The sequence below is a fragment of the Phocoena sinus genome, chromosome 8, assembly GCF_008692025.1.
Source record: "Phocoena sinus isolate mPhoSin1 chromosome 8, mPhoSin1.pri, whole genome shotgun sequence".
Classification (NCBI taxonomy): Eukaryota; Metazoa; Chordata; class Mammalia; order Artiodactyla; family Phocoenidae; genus Phocoena; species Phocoena sinus.
Window position 1 is genome coordinate 86,764,914 of NC_045770.1, and position 22,815 is coordinate 86,787,728.

General features: G+C 43.8%; 1 protein-coding gene across 1 annotated transcript in view; it reads right to left on the reverse strand.

The window, feature by feature from the left end:
* The window catches only part of SLC1A2 (solute carrier family 1 member 2), a 137,813-nt gene that overhangs the window by 15,786 nt on the left and 99,212 nt on the right, over positions 1-22,815 (reverse strand). The window contains exons 5-9 of the mRNA XM_032640409.1: positions 22,095-22,263; positions 17,637-17,763; positions 11,026-11,259; positions 5,706-5,900; positions 1,613-1,747 (exon numbers count right to left, since the gene is read on the reverse strand). Of these exons, the coding sequence (XP_032496300.1) occupies positions 1,613-1,747; positions 5,706-5,900; positions 11,026-11,259; positions 17,637-17,763; positions 22,095-22,263 (860 nt within the window). The remainder of the gene's footprint in view (positions 1-1,612; positions 1,748-5,705; positions 5,901-11,025; positions 11,260-17,636; positions 17,764-22,094; positions 22,264-22,815) is intronic.

Consider the following 22,815-nt stretch of genomic DNA (forward strand, 5'->3'; position numbering starts at 1 on the left):
TCTTTGTCAATAAATGTCAGAAAGATTGCTAATGGAATGTAGGATAATAAAAAGAAAATAAGTGTGAGCACTTTGGCCTTGGATCTCTGCACTTGTTACTCCGAGCCTCTGACTTTGAAGCCAATGGCATCCCCCAGCTCCTGTCACTTAGCTCCAGTGCTGGACCGGAAGTATCAGTGTACGTCCCATAGAATATCAGAGCCCCAGTGAGACCTTAGCAAGAATTGATTCCAACCTCCTTTGGGGGACCATCTGGCTAGACTGACCCACCTTTGGGAATGGGCTGAGAGTCCCACACTAGGACAATGCCCTTCACTGGGAAAGGGAGCTGGGCTATGTATACACTGTCAAGTTCAAGCATCTCTGCATGGCCTCAAGGCTGTCCATCTTGCCTCACCTTTTACCACTCCTTGCCTTACACTTTGTGCTCCAACAATATCAAACCACTCATAGGTCCCCATACGATTTGTTGCCTCAGTGCCTTTGTGTGGGCTGGCCTTGACCAGAATGTCCTATTTTCCCCCCCGCACTTATGGACACCTGGGTAACTTCTACTTACCCGTTATGATCCAGCTCAGCTATCACTGCCTTTAGAAGCTTGAATGCGGCCATGATTATGAATTGGTGGCCTCCAAAGCCAAGCAGACATAGGGCCAATCTCTACTCATTCTCCCTAAACCTCAGGCTTCTTATCTATAAAATGGCAGTTGTTAGAGGCGGCGGTGAAGGGCTCCATGCAGCAGCTGGCACATAGTAGGCCCTCAAATTCAGCAGCCATCTTCCTTGTTTTCTGACTTCTCCACTCTGCCCTTCCATCCTAGACTGGGATGTGTGTCTGTCTCTATCGCTATTCTTCTATGTGTGTGCTCTTTTAAAATCTACTTTGTTGTAGTGTAATTTACATACAATAAAATGTATCCATTTTAAGCGTGTGGTATGGTGAGTTTTGACAAATGTGGACACCTGTGCATACCTGTGTACATGGAACATTTCTATCCCTCCTAAAGCTTTCTTTGTGTCCTTCCCAGTCAATCCTCATGCCTCTACTTCTGGGCCCAGGCAACCATGATCTCTTTCTATTGCTAGAGATTATATTGTCTTTCCTAGAGCATCATATAAATGGAATCAGACAGTATATCTTCCTTTGTGCTTCGTTCACTCAGCGTAGTGCTTTGAGATCCTTTGCCTGCTTTGGTATGGGTCCCTTATAGCACAGGCTCCGGATGTGCAGGCTCAGCGGCCATGGCTCACGGGCCCAGCCGCTCCGCCGCATGTGGGATCTTCCCGGACCGGGGCACGAACCCGTGTCCCCTGCATCGGCAGGCGGACTCTCAACCACTGCGCCACCAGGGAAGCCCCGCTTATAGCTTTGCTTTTAACTTTGTCTTATAATTTACCTGCTTCCTCCACTAGACTCTGAAGCCCTCAAAGATTCTTTTCCTTCTCTGGTTCCCAAATAAGCACTCAGCAAATGTTGGAAGGAAGAAAGGAGGAAGGAAACAGGGGAGTTCTCATGGGGATTGGTGAAGATCTTGGCTGCAGCCCTGCATCTTGTCCACCCCTGGGAGGCAGTGTTCACATCCCCAGCAGAAGCACACACACAGACACTTACAGCAGCCAGTCCACAGCCACCAGCAGGCTGATGTCCTCGGTCGGCAAGCCCACAGCCGTCAGAATGAGGAGCATGGTGACGAGCCCGGCACTGGGGATACTGGCTGCACCAACGCTGGCCAGCGTGGCCGTGAGGCTGTGAGAACAGAAAAGGCCAGGTCAAGGGAAGAGAAAGTGGTCTTGGCAAAACCATCCCTGGCAGGCAATTCTCGGCTCTAATTTCTCCCGGCAGTCATAAAATCCCCTTTTCCTCCCAAGGAATAAAGAAATCTGGAGTACCAAGACCCAGGAAATAGGGTCTATTTGGATTCTGCTTAACCTTGGTGGAAACTTATAAATTCATGGATGAGAGTCTTACCCCCATCATGATATCCAGTTCACTGAATCTATCACAGGGCTCAAACAAGGTAAGCGTGGCTCTAAAAGCAGGCAAGGGAATATTAAAGAAGAAAAACAAGTCACCCTTAATCCTTCCACAGGAACACCACAGCATTCATTTCTGCTTACCCCTTTACGTCTCTGTGAGAAGCAGAGACTTCTAGTCTGCGTGGCAAGAGTCTGAGAAGGTTGCCAGTGTTAACATGAGAACTCGTAACAGCGAGTATCCAGACTCAACCGAGTGGACATCGGGAGAACAAATCAAAAGAAATCCAAAGGGCATTAAGGTTCAGATGCCTGGACGTTTCACCATGGGCTGGAAAATACATTATTCAGAAAGAGGGTGCCACGAAATGACAATAAAATAACAGGAGGCTTTCCTTCTGAAGCATCTCATCCCTTGCTTTCCAAGCAATGCCTAGGGCATACCCAGCACCATTTTGAAGTCATCTCCGGAAGAGGGTTTAATCTAGGGTTCAAGGGCCCTGTCTAGACACCAGAGGGCCTCTGTGGTCCAGCAAAGAGCAGTGACTTTTTCTCCTCTTTTCTGGATGTTAATTATAAAAGCTATCATCATTTCTAAATGGAAGGAGGCTTATGAAAACATGGATTTGCAACTTGCTTTTCTAGCTGCTGAAAAGAAAAAAGGGGCTGCTTTCTTTGTGGTTATATGATTCCAGAATTTTTTTGGTAGGTCTTCGGGCTTGAAACTAAGAATCAGACTCCCAAACTGGTTTGCCAACTGGTGTGTCCAAGCACAGAATCCTGGTCTTACAGTCAAGAGGAACCCAAATTTACCTACTCTTACATATGAGGAAAGAAAGGTCCTGGGAGGTTTTGTGTTTTGCACTGGGTTTTCCACATTGCCATCCTTCCCCTAGGTGGGATCTAGAACCCATCTTTGCTTTTCCCCTGCTCCATTAACGTGGAGTTGTTGTCAGGGTTTAAAGAACTCCATTTTGGTGGGAGATCCATCTAGGTCATAGGAGGTAGTAGTGTGTAGTGGTTATCAGTGAAGGTTCTAGAGTTGAATGACCTAGGTTCAAATACCAACTCTGCCACTTAACCACATGACTTTGGGCAACTTACTTAACCTCTTTGTGCCTTGATTTTCTTATCTGTAGAAAAGAAGATAACAATGGTGTCTCACTTGTAGAGGCATCAGGGGCTCAGAAATAAAGCACTTAGAAGAGGCCAGCACATTGCAACCAGAGTTGCTTTGCAATGAAAACACCCCTAGTCCTGAGAGTTGGCAGGTGGGAATTCTCAGTCATTTTCCCAAGATGGATAGAACACCAGGGAAGGGGAGCTTCCCAAGTTCCAATGATCTTGGCCTAGGCAATTTTGTTTACATCTGTTGCTTCTGTTACATGAGTCACTCTTACACATCCCTGTGTACTGTGGCCACATTGTCTTGTTACCCCTTGGTTGTGTGAGACAAAATCCTATAAAGAAACCTTCCTGGTGGCTGGTTCTCTTTCTGTTCCTCCATCCCAATTATACCCTCACCTGACCACAGGTAGAGTGTCTGGGGCATTGTAAGTCCTGTAAAAGCTCCCTGGGCGGTGATCTCCCCCTGTCCTTTTATCCCCTCCTGCTTTTCCTGTCCTTCCCTGACTCATTTCCCTATGGCTGGTTCTTGGATGTTGTACAAGTTACCACACACACACATTAATCACAGCAGAATGTCACAGTAACCCTGCAAGGTACATACGGTAGTACCACTGATTGGAAGGGTGGAGAAACTTAGGGTCACACAGCTTGAACATGGTCTGCTGGGATTTGAACACTTGTCTGCTTGATTCCAATACCACACTGGCTTTTGATGTCCCTTGATTCCTCCTCACATTGAAAACGCTATGACTTAACGAATTTGCTGAGAATTCCTGGCCACTGTTCTCCTGCCGGCAGGGAAATGAAAAGATGAGGAATGTACTTGGAAGCACAGCAATGAAGCTGGACTTGGCTATATTTTTCTGACTAAATTGAAGACATTGAACTACATACACTCCATGGAGAGGGGGCGGTCCCCCCAGACACAGCCCTTGTGACATATACAGATATGGCAGATTCAGCTGAAGTTGCCAGGGGCACAAGTATTAAACACATTTGGCCAACTTTATCCTTTGTCCAGTGAAAATTCTCAGTCGTATCATTGTTAAAATAAAGGATAAATTTAAATAATTCAAGCACAGTCTCAACCACCTGGTCACTCCCTGGTACATCCTCCCACCTCTAAGTCCTCATCTAATGGTGTGAGCTTGATGCGAAGCATGGTTGCTTCATCAATGGGGAGAATTCACGGCCATTAAGAAGCTCTATTTGTCTTTGAATTTTAAAGCAAGGGAGATTGGCAGTCTTACATGCAATCTGTTAGGACAGGACTTAGATGGCTTGATAATCTGACCCAAAGCATGTTTTCCACTGAGTAACATCACGGCACTCACTATATCATAGTCACATTTTTCTTTCATATCCTAGGAGTACTGTATTTTATTAAGCATCAGTAATAGTAATAATACTAGTAGCTAACATTTATTGACAGGTGACTATGCTCTCAGCCACACTAGAATATGTGATTATTGTACCCATTATACAGGAAACTGAGGCTCCCCTACAGTCCTGCTATGGGCTGAGTTGTGTCCCCGCTGAATTCATTTGTTCAAGCCCTCACCTCCAGCGTGATGGTGTTTGGAGATACAGCCTTGGGAAGTAATTAGGTCATGAAGGTAGAGCCCTCATGATGGGATTAGTGCCCTTATAAGCAGAGATGTAAGAGAGCTCGCTCTCTCTCTCCATGCACCAAGGTAGGGCCATGTGAGCAAACATCTAGAAGGCAGTCATATGCAAGCCAGGAAGAGGACATTCACCAGGAGCTGAACCCGCCGGCCCCTTAATCTTGGACTTCCCAGCCTCCAGAACTGTGAGAAGTAAACATCTGCTGTTTGAGCCATAGTCTATGGTATTTTGTTACAGCAGCCCGAGTTGACTGAGACAAGTACATACCTCATAAGGTGGTTGTGAGGATTAGATAAATTAATATATGTAAGTAGGTGTGATCTTTAAGTTTGCAGAGAAGCGATGTGTTTTTAGTGACGTCTTGGAAAAGTATTCTTTCTGAATTTTTTAAAATGATGAATACATATGGTAAAAATACCTTTAGTAAAAACAACAAAAAATGTATGCTGTTTATTTGTAATATAATGTTACACTATATTGAGGAATCTCTTCCTCCCTGTATTTCATCATTTTTGCCGTCACTCCTTGGAATGCTGAAGGGAACGTATTTTAATGAAAGAGAAACTGGATCCAGAGTCAGTCGATGTTGGCCCCAGTGACAGCCCTGCTGGCTCGTTACTGATGGTATTACAGCCTCAGACAAACTACCATGCCCCTTGAAGCCTGTGCTTCCTCATCTATTAAACAATAGAAATAACTACCTTGCAATGTCACAGGACTGTTAAAAATCAAATAATATCAAACTTCTGAAGCAACTTCACATGGGCAATACACACATAAGGCATTAGTATGAGCCTGATTCCTTCTGAACCAATCTTCCCTTTGAGCCTGTCGGTAGTTCCTCTTCTCCTTTACTTCCCTCACCATTCTTCTAACTGGAGAACAGCAGTTCAAGCGGCCTCTGTGAAATGGAGTTAGCATGGAAGGGGATAAGGTCAAAAGTTGTTTCAGTGCTTCACACCACCCATTTCACTCACCTTACGGTCACAATCTGGCCTCCATCTAGGATGACGCCATTCATCTGGGCTATAAAGATGGCGGCTACGGCTTCATAAAGGGCTGTACCGTCCATGTTAATGGTTGCTCCAACTGGTAGGACAAATCTGGTTACACGCTTATCAATCCCCAGATTTTCTTCTAGGCAACGGAAGGTGACGGGCAAAGTTCCGGCACTAAGGGGCAAAGAGAGAGAGAGAGAGAGACAAGAGTTATGTCCATTTTAGAGAAGCAAGACAAAGCACAAACCGAAATGCCACCACAAAGCTTTCGTTCTTTTGTTCCAATCAATGTGACTTGAAAAAAGCAGTGTCTGGAGCTAAATTAAAAACCATCGATTTGCCATATAGGCCATTACAGAGTATTGAGTAGAGTTCTGTAATCCAGTAAAAATTTAAAAAATAAAATCCAAATAAAATCTAATTCTAATAATAAAGAAAAAAAAGCCCATTGATTTGGGGTCTCAAATACAATCTTATTAACATGGTAATAGTCAGCAAAATATTTTTGTTGGTTCTAGCTTTTGAGATCTACTCAGAGCTTCAAGTTCTCCTTTCCCTTTGGTCATTGTTTCCATCTTGGATTAAATATTGAAGCCCATGTGATTACCCACATCAATTGGGCTGCCAAAATAAAGTGTCAGAAAAGGATCAGCTATCAACAGTAAGATGGAATGAGGAATTCTTGAATGACCCATAATTTCATGCTAGAAACACTGTTTCCAACAAGATGACTACATGGGTTGTATCTAGCCCCTGGGAATTGCCCTGAGCCGGGCCTGCTAATGTTGAGAAGGCTGGACAAATACGTTAGTGACCATTCAGCAAGAGTCCAAGCTTCTAGCAATTCACTGGGGACCCTCACAGACAGTTCCAACTCCCTGATAAATGGTCATTGCCAATTCTACAGTCTCTCCAATGACATAGGGCAGAAAAGCCTGTGCTCTGGAGCTAATCAAAGACCCAACAGGGAGTGACTTCACCCCCACTCCTCCCAGGCATGGGATGGGAATTCACGACCATATGAATCAATCTCAAAGGCCAGAACTCCTGACATGTTCTGTGCCTTCTAAAACAAGAGACCTACAAGAGGAAGTGTTGCTGAAAGCCAGAATATTATTTCCATGTGGATAGAGGTGATGGGAGGGCAGGCGGATTTGCTTCAAAGTTTAAGCGACATGGAAAGCAATGTAGAACATTCCAACTGCCATGGGAGTACCTTGTGGTCCATTCTCTTTTCTCTTATTCAAACGTTAGCAAACTGTCCCCAGTGCAGACAGCACATTTTTCTCTCCTGCATTTACAGCCTTAGTCATAGCTCCCTCCTTCTACTTGTCAGAATTAGGGCTCCAGGCAAGCTGGACAAAGACATCTGCAGAGGTGTCAGTTTCTCAGAGAGTGGGACAGGACCGTCAGCTTCAGGCACGCTAAGTAAAATGCAGATTCCAGGGCCCACGCAGAACCATAAAAGTCCCTAAAGTTCTAAAATTAGGGTCTCCTAGATCTGCATGTTATCAACCCACAGACCCACAAGTCCTATTAACAACCTCAGGGAAACCAGAGTCATCTTATTGGAACATTCTTTGTGATTTTAGGTCAGGGGTCTTTCTCGTGCCTCCTCTTTGGTCTTAGGTGGGGAGAAGAAATGGATGCTTGGAGATCTCTCATTACCAAAACCTTATAAACCCAGGGAGAAAAGTTGGAGTCTGGCCTCATTCACATGCTGGGGTGCCATCATACCTGGCTTGCTGCCCCAGCTGTTTTAATGAGAAGTTAGTGTCCCTTTATTCCTCTGTCACACACTCCCAGCCCTTTCCTAAGACCGCTTTGAGGTTACCAGGACACCATGACTAGTCTGAAATGGCAGCAAGGCTATGGTTGGCAGCTGAATTCTCATTGGTATGAATCTAAGGACACTGCTGGGAGGACTGGAACATATCCATTATTATTACTGCATTCATTTTCCCACAGTGTCATCAAAGGGTCTTTAGACAATTCAACAGATTGGAAGAAACAACTGGTAAGGCATGAAAATATTCTTAATGTCACTACTGGACAGGCTTTGTGTCTTAAAAATCCATATGTACCCCATCAGTCCAAACTGGGACTTGAGAATTTTAACTCTTTCCTGTGTTGACAGGCTGACATTCTGACATTGTTTTTTCGGTTCCTGCCTCAGTGGCCATATGACAGTCTTCAAACGAATAATAACTGTCTGGTACTTGAGATTCTTCTTGTTTTTATCCAGATTAGTTTTAACAGCGCACTCGGAAGTCAGAGGGATGCAGAGAGATGTGTCGCAGGCCATCCCCACTCCATTCAGCTGCCCTGACACCAGCCTCTGTGCCTATTGAGAAAACGGGGTCAACCCCTTCCCCCGCACATCCCCATTCAGTCCAACGTCTGAGGAGATGGAAAGTATATTTAGCGCTGGCTGTCCCGGGGCTTTTCCCCTGTGGTCATAATGGCAAATAAACCCTGAGTTAATTCTTAGTACGTGACTCCTGCTACAGTGACTTTTTTTGAAAAGAAATTCCTCATCTAGGCAAGAGCCACATTTTAACCAAAGATTAAAACCATATTTTTTTTTCAGATGAAATACAGGGCAAGGGGGAGATATGAGTCTAATGTTTGTGGTCTTGGTCAGATAACCCAAGAATTTGTCTTTGATTTAAATATGATTTTGGGTTTTCCCTATGCTTTTAAGATTTACCTTTGTCTTATAAAGGGACTAGGATAATTGTCTAGTCATTCAAAAGAAAAGATAATGATAATATTTTGAAATAGTGTAGTATCAAAACCATAAAGGTATTGGAAGAAAATATAAAGTTATATTTTATAATCTTTGGCGGAAAAGATATCCCTAAGCAAAATCAAAGTTCTAAATACCAAAGGAAAACTGACGACTTTGACTACATACAAATTAAAACCTGCTAGGGCCAATGCAGGGGACACGGGTTCGTGCCCCGGTCCGGGAAGATCCCACATGCCGCCGAGCGGCTGGGCCCGTGAGCCATGGCCGCTGTGCCTGTGCTCCGCAACGGGAGAGGCCACAGCGGTGAGAGCCCGCGTACCGCAAAAAAAAAAAAAGCGCTGTAAGTTTTTAAGACAAATGTCAAGTGAAGGGGGACACTATTTACAACATATGACACATGAGTTGATATTTCTATACATGTAGAGAGCTGAAAACCAATCAGGAAAGGATAAACACCCCAACAGGAAATTAAGCTCACAAACAATTCACAGGGCAGAAGAGGGGAGGGAAGGATGGTCAAAAAGAACATAAAAAAGATGTTTCCCCACTAGTAATCAAAATAATGCAAATTCAGTGAGATCACTTTTCACCAATAGGATTTGAAAGTATTAAAGTGACAGATAATGTTCAGTGTTGATGAGCAGGTGGATAAAGGCACACTTGTACCCAGTTAGTGGGTACATAAATGAGTGTACTTTTCTAAAAAGTAATCTGGTGATATGTTTCAAAACCATCAGGGTGCTTACCACTGGATTCAGAAATTCCACTTCTAGAAATTTATCCTGAGGGGATCACCAAACATCCTTGCAGAAATGTATTTACAAGGATGCTTGTCACTGCCCTGTTTAATAGACAAGGTTTAAATGTACATTTGGGGTGGGGGATGTATTGTAGCACCTACAGTATATTATTATGAAGTTTAAAAATAGTAGTAATAGATATGTAGTAATAGATATAGTAAGAGCTATAGTAATAGATATAACATAACTTTTATGATATGTTGACCAGTGAAAATAGCAGTGTACAATATCTATACATAATAAGAACTGGAAATGTACATAACTGTAAAGATTAACAAAAAGGTTACTACCAGTTATCAGTGGTGTTGCCCATTCTTCTTCCTCCAAAATTTTATACACTGTCTGAACTTTTTCATAATGACCAAATACCATGCTCATAACCAGAAAACAAAAATAAAACTAAACATGATTGTTTTTATTTTTGAAAAAAAAGTTAACTTTTTCACCAAAATGAGAAAATCTTTATGGATAGAGATACTTAGTGATAAGAAATGTATAGGACCAAGAAGGAAAAAGGAAATTTTGAAGTGTTTCCCTTCATCTTGGGAAACTGAATGCAGAATCTAGATCTCCCGAATTGTATAGATTTTCGCTTTTTCTGAAACCTCACGTTCTACTAGTACAGAATTCTCACTGATTTGCAAGATGGAAATATAATTTGGCTTTCCCAGGTTGTCACCACTATTGGCCTGTTAGGTCACTTAAGAAAAACCTGACTGACTGCTCAGTAGTTTTGGAAAAAAAAAAAAAAAAAAAGCAGTCTCCCTGTGTCACAGAGCAGCTGCCTCCCTGGAAGTGAGTGGTCATGGGTTCTGTAACAAGGACCTGCCAACCTGTGACTCCAGAGATAACGCTGAGCTATGGGTTGCAGAGTTTACTTGCCTCCCTGCCACCTGCTTTATGGCCTCAGTCTTTGTTTTGTGACCCAAGGATACATGTGCAGAAATAAAAGCAACTATTGCAGGCTGAAAGAATAAAACTCTTTTAGTCTTTGAAATTCTACATTGCTGGCTGTTTCTTATGTATCTGTTTTTGTTGGGTTGTTGGTTTTATTTTTGCTAAATTCAGTCCAAGATGATATCAAAAAAAAGAGGTTTTTTTGCTTGCATATCTCTGGAGTCCTCACTGGCCTCTGGGAGGAACTGGGACTAGGTAATGAAGAAGGAACTGACTCTCGGTCAGTGTTAAGTCAAATCAATGCCAACCTGACTTTCCTCAAAGTCAATGGGGCAGAGTAGTTCCATTACAGGTTCAAAGACTTGTCTGATTTCCGGTTTGTTTGAAAAATCTCACCTAACCTACCGTTTACCCTGCAAAATCTTGTGCTCCTACTTTTGAAAAATTATTCCAGTACAGTGATATAATAGCCTGTCTCAAATCACAGGTGAGAGAATTTCTTAAATAAAATAACATCCTGTTACACCCTTTTGGAAAACATTTAAAACTGAACTAATGCTATATGTGGCAAATTATGTCTAGAGATGAATAGCATGTATTCACCTGGGAAACAATATGAGATCATAGTTCCAAGACAGCTACATACCAGCAAAAAGTTCATCAGAAAGCTTAAAAGTTCCTAAAAGGAGTGAAGAATCTAAAATGTTCCACATTTTCAAAAATATTTTTAAAATATGTGAAAAGTGTTCTCACTGAACGCTGTGATGGGAAGGTTTTGAAAAAGAGTAAGTGACAAAGAAGGAAAAGGAATGAGCAGAGAGAAACAACAGTGATTTCTTGTGTTCTCTACCTGGAAGCGGTACCCAGGGCAGTGATCCAAGCTTGGAAAATTCCAGCAAAAAAAGAGAAAGGGTTTTTCCTGGTCACTAGAAAGTAAATCAAGGGGAGAAAGATGCCCCCATGGATGATGAGGCCGACAATCACCGTGATCATGTACATCCCCAGTTGTCTAGCAACCACTTCTAAGTCCTTGATTGCAATGATCTTCCCACAAATTAGGCAGGCGATACCTAGGGGAGAGTACCTGAAAAACATAAAAGAAAAAAAAAAAGCATTGAAGAGCTGGTGATGGGATTCAGAATTTAAATCAGGGCCCTCCTTCATACCACACCCTGAGGAAAACCCTTTGCATTCCTGTAGAGTGTTGCCTAAAGAGGACTATGAGATTCAATAGATGCTATATTTTGCTTCCGACTAACTGCTTTATCTGAAATATTTCCTATGGACCTGGTGGCCCCTGCTTTGATGAAAAATCCCAAGGCAAACTTTGTTGCTCAGGTAATTTTTTAGGGCTAAAGGAGACATGATTTACCACCTCTTAAGTAAGCACCAAGATAAAAGTTGAGAGACACCCAGGTTACATCTTTGAGAATCTTATTTGATTTCTCTGTTCCAGATCTCCTTCCTTGAAAACTGAGAATAAACTTAGAGCTTCTCAGAAAGCTCATTAGAGTTTCACCAATTTACAAACACTGGTGTTTGTAGATAGTGCTTTGTTTTTGCCTTGGAAGGAATCTAGGAAATACATTGAGAGAGAGAGAAAGAGAGAGAGAGAGAGGGAGAGAGCTGCCCAAACAAGAAAACCATCTGAGCCAAGAAGCATGTTTAGAAAAATGTGGTTTTATTACTTCCAAGTCTGAAAGTGTTTCTTTCCATACCTACTCCAAGAGTAATGCTGGCTGCCATCCATCGTGTTTCAAGAATATGGGGACACATCCACACACTTAATTCTTACAAAAACGCTAAAACCAAGGAATCATTATGCCTGTTTGGCAAACGAGGAAATTGAGGTTTGGAAAAGTTAAATAACTGGCCCAAGACCATGAAAACAGGAAGGAGGAGGAGAATACTCTCAGATCTGTGAAACTGTACCACTGGGGGTTTTCATCCCTGCCAACCAAACCACTTCCTTGAAGGAGCAATTGTAGCTTTCTGTACATAAGCAGACAATTTGTTCTCTACCAATCTATCCTAAAATAGACTTATTTTCTATTTCTATATTATTATTATTTTATAGCATGCTTGGAAACAATCTACTGTTGTCCTCACTCTTTTTTTGTTGTTGTTGTCCTCACTCTTGAGTCAGCTAACCATGCTCTCTCTCGCCTTGGGTATACTTTTTGCACGTTTGGCAACACCCTTTTTTTTTATTGCCTAATCCGGTGGTGTTGGAGCATGAACTTGTTCAGCCTGTAACACTTCTGACTGAAATGAAAATGTTTGTGGGAACGTGGACATCTTATTAAGAATTATGAACATATTTGAAAGAAAGACTGTGGAGCAAATGAAGTCACGCTCCCAGCCTGGGGAGGGGAGTCAGGAAAAAGAGAGGGCCAGCAAGCAGATTGGGTGGCTTTTGTTTTTTCAGTTGTTTGGAGCAAAAGCACTTCCTGGGTTAAAGCAAAGCCATGAGGAGTAGACGAGAGTCATATACACGATTACACGAGACACGGAGCTTGTCCAGCCACTTACCAGCTATATGACCTTGGTTAGTGACTTATTCCCGTTTTACAGATGTGCAAGTCGAGGTGTAGAGAGGCTGCCTGCAACCTCATGGGATTGCTGTGAGGATTAAGTTTTTGAACATGCATAGATACGCACTATCAAAAGTCCCTCCCCCATCCCTGTCAGTGCCATTAGTTCTCTGACTCCTGACACAGGAGTCCCTTGCAGGTTCTCTTTTCCCCATGTCCCCTCGTCATGAGTCAAGTCTGAGTTGAAGAGGTTTTCTAAGGCATCTCACAGGCTACTGCCACCCAACTGCACATGTTTTTACGTGCAAACTATTTTCTCAAGAGGAATCTTCTCCTGAAAGAGCTGATTTGTAACTGACACTAAGTAGTTAAAACATGAGCGTGGCTACTCTCCCTGAGGAGCATCTAGCCTGTAGTCTCCGTTTCTCCGTTCCTGGAGGTGAAGCCTGGTGATATTCGAGGGCTGCTTTCCCGGGAATTAGGGAGTCAAGTCATTAAACCTTCGGCTTTCCCACCATTTTATATTATCTTGCTGTGCCCATAGTCACAACATCTCATAGATCAGTCGGGTGGTCTCAGGGGCCAGCTCTGTGTTCCCTGCGATTATAAACAACTAAGCAGAATGCACTTTCTGATAAAACCAACAAGCATCTAGCTTCATAAACCAAGAGACTAATTCTTTCCCAAGCACCAGTCACCCCTTAAAGATGTCCAGAAAAACACAAATACGAGCTGTTTTGGGTGCCATTCAATTTTCCTGCTCTTCTAGGACAAGCGATTTGTAGAATGGAGAGAAAATGTGTTCAAGGCTCTTTGCCAAGCAAGACCAGCTGTAGAGACCCCTGGAGGACACATCTGCCGGAGCCCAATGTTAGAGAGAGGTAACAGGTTATCTCCAGAGCACTCAGCTCGCTGGGAGAAACCTGAGTCCCCAATATCAATGGACAGTGTCATTCAAAGGCCGGAAGGTAGAGTGTTAGGGTAAATAAATACGGCAAGCAGGGGCCCTAGTTAACCCAAACACTTTGGTCTCTGGAACTAGAATGAGCATTAATTAGGACAGGGAAAGAGACTTTGTTCTATGACGTTTTTTAGGGTCATGAATTCCCTGCACCTGTTTTCAAAGCAGGTAGCTTAAGCCTCCACTCAGGAGCTGGAGCTTCTGAGTTCCTGGGTTTCCATATGAACGAATTACCTTGTTGAAAATATACTCAATGGAAAAGAAAAGGCAAATGTTCAGGGCTCAAGGTCACCATTTAAAGTTTCTGAGATGAAGCAAACAAAGCCATAGACTAAAGTGCATAAAGAGGCTGAGAGCTCCCTTGAGCGTTCTGAAGCCAAGTGATGCCCAGTAACTGTTGGACCAGTTTCTAAATTAGAAGGACATAACTACAGAGCTGGGAGAGGGAATGGCTCCCTTGCTGCCCTGAGACTGGCTATATCCTCAGCTCTGGGCTTCATTTTCAAAGTCACTGATTCATCCAGGACTGGCCTGTGGCATCTTTTTCTTACCGTCGCATCGCGCATTCTTGCCTCTGCCCACTTTGCGCCTCAGTCCTTGTCATCCTAAGGTTCCGGCCAAGATGCCCCCTCAGGTCTGCTCTCTACTCCACAAACAGACCCATCCACAGCACTAACATACCCTGAACTCAGTCAGTGTCTCTTAAGGAATTCACAAATACAGAGAAGCAAAGGGTTACAGATTGAATTGATAATAATGGTAATTATAGTGTACCAGCAATAATAATGCTAGTTCATATAAAATGCTCAGACAGGTCCTGGCACATAGGAAACGCTCCATAACTATTGGTCACAGTTTCACTTAATTCTCACAGCAACCCTATGATATGGATTCTATGATCAATCCATTTCACAGATCAGGATGAGGGGTTTGGAGTGCTTCTAACTTACCTAAAGTCACACAGCTAGTAAGAGGAGGATCCTGGGTTCAATCCAGTCTGAGGTCAGATGGAAGTTGATTAAGGTAATGCTTCTCTATAATTCCAATTACTTAGGCTGTGCAATGAGTTAACCTCTGTGCTTAGTTTTCTCCTCTGGAAAATAGGGCTCACCAAAGTACCTACTTTTGCTAGGTATTATTGTGAAAAATAAATGAGTCAATGCATGTAAAGTATTGGAATAGTATTAAGCATACAGCAGGAATCTGGTAAATCTTAGTTGTGATTTAATAATAATTATAGTATTATTATCTTCTCGGTAATAGGTACAGGACAGTAATTGAAAAAGTATTGAGCATATAGCAAGAATTTAATAATTCTGTTATAATTTTATAATAATTATTGTTAGAATAATAGTAATCTCCTCAAAGATGCATTTTGCTATCACTACTCTTCTTACTACCACGTAGAGAAGACTATGAAAGAACTCTGATGATTTAAGCTTTGAGGGTGTCAGTTAAGGAGTGGTTGGTTGTTTTATCCAGAACCTTCTCACACACATCGTTTTCACTTGTTGATGAAGCAGCTAAAGAATGAAAGAAATGTGTAGGATTGGCATCTCACGTCATATTACACCCTCCGGACGGTTAGCCTAGATGAGGTAACCCAACAGCTGTCAGAAACTGTTCCATAGGTCTTATTCCTGACTCACAATTGCTCTTCATCTCCTGGGATATGATGCTAAATCTTTAGGATATTTGGTTTCAGTGAAGAGGAAACTTCTCGATCCACACCCACTCCATCCCTGCAGAGAAGGGAGGCTACACTTTATCCCATGACTCATCTGATTTCCTAGAAGATTCCCTCTGCTCCAAGGGCTCAGTGGAAATGACAGTGGTATGGATAAAGGAAGGAATCTTCATACATTACCCACATCGCTGGCGTCATTATACAGAAAAATGGACTGCATATTTAGAGCTAGGGTGCTCACTGCTAGGAATTTTAGGAAATGAAGGCAGATCCTAAGGTTTAAAACCAAGAGGCCTATTCTGCTTCGTGTATTACCATTTATTAATCTCTCAGCAAGCTCAGAATGGATTTAAAAGACTTTAAAAATATTTTTACAGCATGACCTCGTGTGTGACTTTAAATCTTCACACAAAAGAAATATTCAGAAATCTAGCATTGACTGGGAAGTTGAAAAATCAGTACAATAATCGAAAAGAACACACTATTGCACCAGCATCCTTTCCATGCTTCTAAAGTACAAGAAAGCAATGATCAACACCAGCCAGACCTATTAGATACGGTTCATGAAATCACGGGACACATCTTCTTGATCTAGGACCCTGGGGCCTTCAGCGAGCCCCTCGTTCCTCAAGTCTTAATAAGAATTTACTACAGGCACATCATGTTTGGAGATAAAATACAAGTCGAGAACAGATCGTGCCCTTGTAAGTTGGGAGTAAGGGTCAAGGAAAGGAAGAAGAGAGAACGAAGGTGGAATTTCCGGGGAAGACACATGGAATCGGAGGAGGACCAGAGGAGGAGTGGGGAGGCTGGTGGGGAGCACAGGGAATCTGTAATGCGGAATTCCTGTGGCAAATAGAGCACACACGTGGTTTGGCCTTATTCCTAGGCAGGCATACGGGACCGTCATAGGGGTCTGAAATGAACGTATGGAAAAATCTTTCTGTCTGATAGATACCGGACACGAGAAGTTTCCAGTGACTGGAGGTGACACAATTTCCTTGGTGAAGGAGAGAACACCTATGCTCTGGGCTACCCTATACTTCAGAACCACTGACCATAAACACACATGAAATGAAGTGGAGACAATATTGCTTACATGATTCAAACAACAACAAACCCCCCCCCCACCCACTTACGTATCAAAGGTTTTGATATCAGCATAAACCCCAGCTCTTCCTCTCCCTAGCTATCCACTCTTAAGCAAGTTAACTCACCTCAGTGAGCCTCAGTTGCCTTTTCTGTCACATGGGAACCATAACACCATCTTTGCAGGGTTGTGGGGATTACATTTGATAGGTATGAAGCACTCTCATGGCTCTTGGCAGATAAGAGGAAATCGATAAAAGATAGTTTTTATGATGATGGTGGTCACGATGATGTTAAAGAATCAAGATTTAGTGTCTCTGGACCAGTTTTCTCTGCTGTAAAACCAGAGAGTGGGACCAGATTTCCAAGAGCACTTACAATTCTAATCTTTTGTGATTTCACTTCTTCTTGCATGGCCTGAGAACTGCCTTTTCTTTTTATATGAGTCACGGGTAACCCAGGTCTAAGGTGCATTGCTTTTGGACACCAGAATACTGGCGCAGTGGTTCTCCCAGACACCCTGGGTCATGCCATATCCCTGAGATCTTGGCCCTGTCTTGGTGTAGTGTATCCTGATACCGCTCACCTTCAGGATTACTAATTGGTTTTTTCAGCTTTTCTGTCCTTTCTTTCTTTCTTTTTTTTTTTTTACGTCTTTTCTTCCAGGGCAGGGATGGAAGGGGCCATCGCTTTTTATGTAAGGGGCCAAGTACTAAATATTTTAGGCCTTACAAGGCTACGCAGTCTTGGTCACAGCTACTCAACTCTGTCTTTTCGCACAAAAGTAACCCTTGACAATACATGAACAAATAGGTATGGCTGGGTTCCAACAAAACTATTTATGGGCACTGAATGTGAATTTCACATAATTTTCACCTGTCGTGGAATATTACTTCTCTTTTGATTTTTTTTTTTCAGTCAAATAAAAACATAAAACCCATTCTTAATTCACAGGCCATACAAAACAAATGGCAGATAAGATTTGGCCCACAGGCTGTAGTTTTCCAGGCCAGTTTCTAGTGAAAGCTCCAAAACAGAGATTTGCATCCCTTTCTCAAAGTCTTTCTGGAGTGCCCTTTGCTTGGTTCACACCTGCCCGCTCTCTCCTGCTGGGAGGGCTCCAGTGTCCTCTGGCGACCCCAAGGCCATCTCACACGCCACCACCGTGAAGTAAGAACAAGTCCACTTACCACATGATCATGATCACTAGCTTCATTACAATCTCATTCAAAATGTTGAAGAATTCCACCATCAGCTTGGCCTGCTCGCCCATCTTCCCCATGGCGATGCCAAAAGCAATGAAAAACCCTATCAGACCTGTTGGGTGAATCACAGGACACAGAAGGACAAATTACCAAGTATGTGTTTCTTCTCCCTTGTTCACTACTATCCCCCGCGTATGGAGACACATTCTTACCACCTGTTACCCTATGAATTAGGCATTAAAAGACAAAAGCATTACGCTTCACGCTTTTCCCCTGGATAATTATGGCTTTCCTGAATACTTTCCACACAAGCAAGTGGAAATGTAAGCAGGTTAGTTCCTTGCAGAAAAGGAATTCATTTTCATTCCAAACTGAAAAGTACTCTCTTCTCTCTCCTCCTCACTTATGAAATCACGTGGAAGCAGATTCCATTAGTACATAGATTAAAGAAGGAAAGCTTGTTGGGACTTGGGGATTATCGTGCAAACTTTGGAGCCAATATTAGAATAGCAGAGACCAACTAGCCAATTCAGTCTCTGCCAGGGTTGTGTCTGTATTAGTTTGGCGTTATCCCAAGTTAATGCATGGCTGGTATGTTTCACTCTAGGAAAATGCTAAACATAAAATATGTTTCCTGTCGCTGTGTGCCTGATTGGAGAAGGAGGAAGAATCTCGAAAAATCCAAGGGAAAGCAATGAAAAATCCAAACCAGTTGGGAAACCCCAAATGACCCAATTTGTTTGGATTTAACCTGTTACTTATTAATTCATCAGCATTGTTTCCATGGTCAAAATGGTTAGAATGCTTTCTTTTTTATTGTGGTTTTTTTTTCAGGATCATAAAGTGAGAACATAGTCTTTGTTACTTCCTTGGCCCTCTTCTCCCTTCACTTGATATCCCTTGACTTCCATCTAAGTGCAGCCCCCCTCCCCCCAGCCCCCAGGCTCAATCTAATCCCGGGCCAGGAGGATTTGAGGAACCCTGTTCCCACCTCTGGATGCTGGCATCATATTGCACTAGGTCCTGGACCAAGCCCAACAGCCAACCTTGGGTCTTATTTCTATGTTACCTTTTACCTCATTCCCCGAGTATCCGTCCAGGGAACCTGCCTGATACCTTAGCTCCTCCAAGGCAAGATCTGGCTTCTCTCTCCCCAGAATATTTTCTCTGGCTCCACTCTGTCCCACCCCTCTTCCTCAGCCTCTCACCCTGGAGTCTCACCCAGACCCTCCCGTGGCTAACGGATGTCCCTGTTACTGCCTGAAGGCTCTCTGGATTTCTGATAACCAGTCACCATGCGCCCCCCAGCTCCCAATCTGTTATTGCCAGTCTTGGGGCTCCAACGCTGAAGGCTTGCATGGACTATAAATCAATGTCATTGTCCCCTTGGCAACAGGCCCTTGCTTGCCCATCTGACTTTTTCTCTGACCTGCAGTACGGGCCATCCACTCTTCCCTCTCTCTCCCTCCTCTCCTTACACCTACCCTGTCCCAGTTTGGCAGACTTCATTTCCGGTCCCTCCCTATTCCATCCAATTTCCTATTGCGTCCGTCCTTTTATGCCTGCAGTCTTGAGCTGTATCAAAGTAAATGATAGCATTATAATATGATTCTCTTAGGGGAAAATTCTTTCTAAACCTCTGCTTTTACCTTTTCTCTAGTCACCGAAACCACTGACCTCCCACACCAAGCACACGTTAACCCAGACTGTTCAACTACCCTTTGCTACCCTCAGCAAAAAGAATCTATCCCTTGCACTGAAATTGTTAATCCTCGGTAGTTAATATTTCCCCTTTTTAGCTCTCGGCCAGAAAGCTTAACTAGTGACTTATAAGTGAGTTATTGGCCATAAACACAAAGGCTTAATGAGAATTAGCATGACCTAGAATCAGAGTGACAGAAGAGAGCGACCCAGTTCTGTGGTAATGGAGGAAATCAAATTCAGGCTCTCGTCAAGCCCATGGAGAGGAGTTTGCTAGGTGTGTGGTGAGCAATAATCTGTGAACATTCTGGCTGAGAAAAGCTAGTATCACTTGGTTAATTCCATTTGGAAATTTTAAGAGAAAATGTTCAAGGTCTCAAGGTCCCCATCCCTGGCAGGGTCACCAGGAACGGGCCATCTCTATGAGTGTAAGAGAGAGATGTTGAAAGGAGCTGTCTCTCACAGGAGTTGATTTAAGTGGTTGGGATTGAAGTAGAGCCCGGAGCAGTCTGGAGTTTTGGGGGGTAAAGAAATGAGTCTTTAAAGAAGTGGGGGGCCAGAGCCAGGATTTTTATCTTCACTCTTGCAATGCTTGATCCTTGGGACTTTCCAAAGCCGGAAAACAAACCAAAACCAAAAAAAAAAAAAAAAAAAGGCCACCATCTCCGCCCTTGGAAGACAATGGAAAGAACCTTATTTCAGCCATGATTTGTAAATGGGAAGTTTCTCAACAATCTAACTTCCCTTAGCTTTCCAGAGCTTCAATTTGCACTTGGAAGCCCACAGCCAGCTTGTGCATTTCCCTCTGTAAACACTGCCTCATTGAAGTCGCTGGAACAGGGGTGTTTCATTTGAACAAAGCCCTCTTAGACTTGGTCACTGGGGTTGAGAGAGTCGTGAATTGTGTTGAAACTCCCTGGTACAGCCAAAGGTCATGTGACTTCCCAGAATCCACCAGAACTCTGGAAATGACCACAAAAGTCTTCTGAATGATTCACCCCAAAGCTCTGGCCCCATTACTCATGGCCACAGTAGAAAATAGTGGGGCCACTTTGACCATAGGGTTTGTGGGGCAAGGGGATTTGGGAATGCCTGAAAGGGTCACAGATATCTGGACAGTGGGAGAGAAGAGCCACTCAGGGTTGGATGCTGAGGATATCTGCAAACCCTCCTTCTCAGAGGAACTCTCCTATCTTCTCCTCACTCCTTCCTCCTCTCGCCTCCCACTGGTTGTCAGCAATGTTTATTGATCTTCTGTTGCCTGGCAACCGGGTCAGCTTATCTCTTCCCTCACTCTCTGCTTCCTGCCAGGTCAAAGAAAAAGACACTTTTCACTGGTCAGGCAATCCTTCTCCCTCCGCCTCTGTTTCTCCACCGTTCTGGATAAGTAAGGAGAACGGTTACCAAATTTAGAACAAACAAAAAGGACTCCCAGGTAAAATCTGAATTTCAGAAAAACAATGAAAAACATTTTTTAGTACAAGTATATCGCATGTAATATTTGGGACATACTTAACACTTGAAAATTATTTGTTGTTTATCTGAAATTCACATGAAACTGGGCACCCTGTATTTTATCTGATGCCCCTATCAAAGAGACTAGGGCATTTGATCTCCTAGATGGTAAAGGGAGCTCAACCTTTTCTAAACAGCTCTCATTCGAATCCTTAGAAATCTCGCTTGCGTGGATCAACATACTTCTTCCACATAGATCTCCCGTTTCTCCCAGCTTATGACCAAATGTCTTGTCTTGGGACACCATTCTAACAGTGGATGGGGGTTATTATGGGTGGGGGAGTGAACCCGGAGGGTGGATGGGGAATAAAGTGAGCAAACTGGAGCCACCCACACAATGGGGAGTCTCTATCCCCTGTGGGGTGTTTTCTACTGAGCCACTTAGCTCTCCACCCCCGGCCTTTAATGATGACAGCGGCTCACATGATAAAGCATAGGGCGCGTATCATCGTGCCTACGTGCACAGCCTCATTGAATCCTCACAATGATCTACAGGAGAAATGCCAACCCCATGCCCACTTTACAGATGAATCTTGAGAAGCGGAGGAGCCAGCCCACGATTAGATAACCGGTGAGTGGTCCATAAGGGATCCAAACTGGATACAAACCAGTCTAACGTCAGAGCCAAAGAACCCCTGGGATGACACTCTCAGAAGCTTCCAAGCTCACTGAAATCCCAGAAAGTTAAGCCAGTCTCCTTTTGACAAGCCCGTTTTGGCACCAGTGCCAACACTTTCGCTCCTGATAGCACTGCATTTGTTTACAGACTGTGAGGGCTGGGGTGGGACAGCCCCCATGCCTAGCATAGTCCTGGGACAGACACAGGGGCGCCTCAAAAAGAAGTGCTTAGGAAATGAAAGGATTGGACGTGTAACTTCATGAAATGGAGAGTCAGAGAGAGTGACTTGCCAACACCACGCAGAAAGTGGGGGGAAGTGCCCTGCGAACGTCAGTCCCCTCGCTTCGCCCATGCCGCAGTCCAGCTGCCACGTCCCCACGTGCTATTGCCCCTGCCGTCTCCCTCGCCCCTCCCCTCTCAGTTTTCAGTCCCAGTGACCCTCGAATTCGCTCCCCAGAGACAGCCTCTTGCTCCACCTACAGGACAGCAGGGCGATCGGCTTTCTGAGAAGGAAGCCAGGATGCCTAGGTGCTGACTTGCAGGGAAAGCTGGCCACGTGGCCCCGGCAGAGGCACCTCCCCCAAGGAGATGAAGACCAGTGTGCCTACCTAAGACATTCATGCCGTCCTTGAACTCCAGGCCCTTCTTGATAACCACCTGCGTCTCCTCAGGCGGCTCAGTCACAGTCTCATTCAACAGCGAGAGGACAGCATTGGTGGCATTGCTGTCCTCGTCTGATGGAGTGGCCACCAGGACTTTCTTTGTCACTGTTTGAATCTAATGGAGTGGGGAAAAAAAACCATAAAGATGAGAGGTTTGGTGTAAAAGGTCACCAAAAGCCTGGCCGCTTACATAAATGTTTGAATTCCCAGTATGTCAAAAATATTATAATTAAGAAATGGCCAAACAAGGTTATGAAATCGGGGAATATTTTATATGTTTGTGCTTGACAGAGTGACGCTTCATGGCACAAATGCAGTGGGATACGACTGTCCTCATCTCACGATAATGACGGGATTTATAACATTCTTTTGTAACTACTATAAGCAGTGTGATTGGTAACGGGACCCAAGCTTCAAGTTGAGGGATGCCTGTCTGCTTGTTTCATTCCCATGGAGATAGTAGCAAATGTGAGACCCAGCTGGATGCCCTGCTAGCCCCTGTGGAGGGTCCTGGATCTGGTCACGAACAGGAGGGCAGGGGTCTTGTTGGACGTCAGATCAGCACCTCATGATCCAGGTGATTTGCTTCTCCCTGCCTGGTTCCTGTCGCACGGAATCTTCACAGGCCCATTCTCACTGAGGCTCCTCCCAGAGCCTGGCTCTGCTG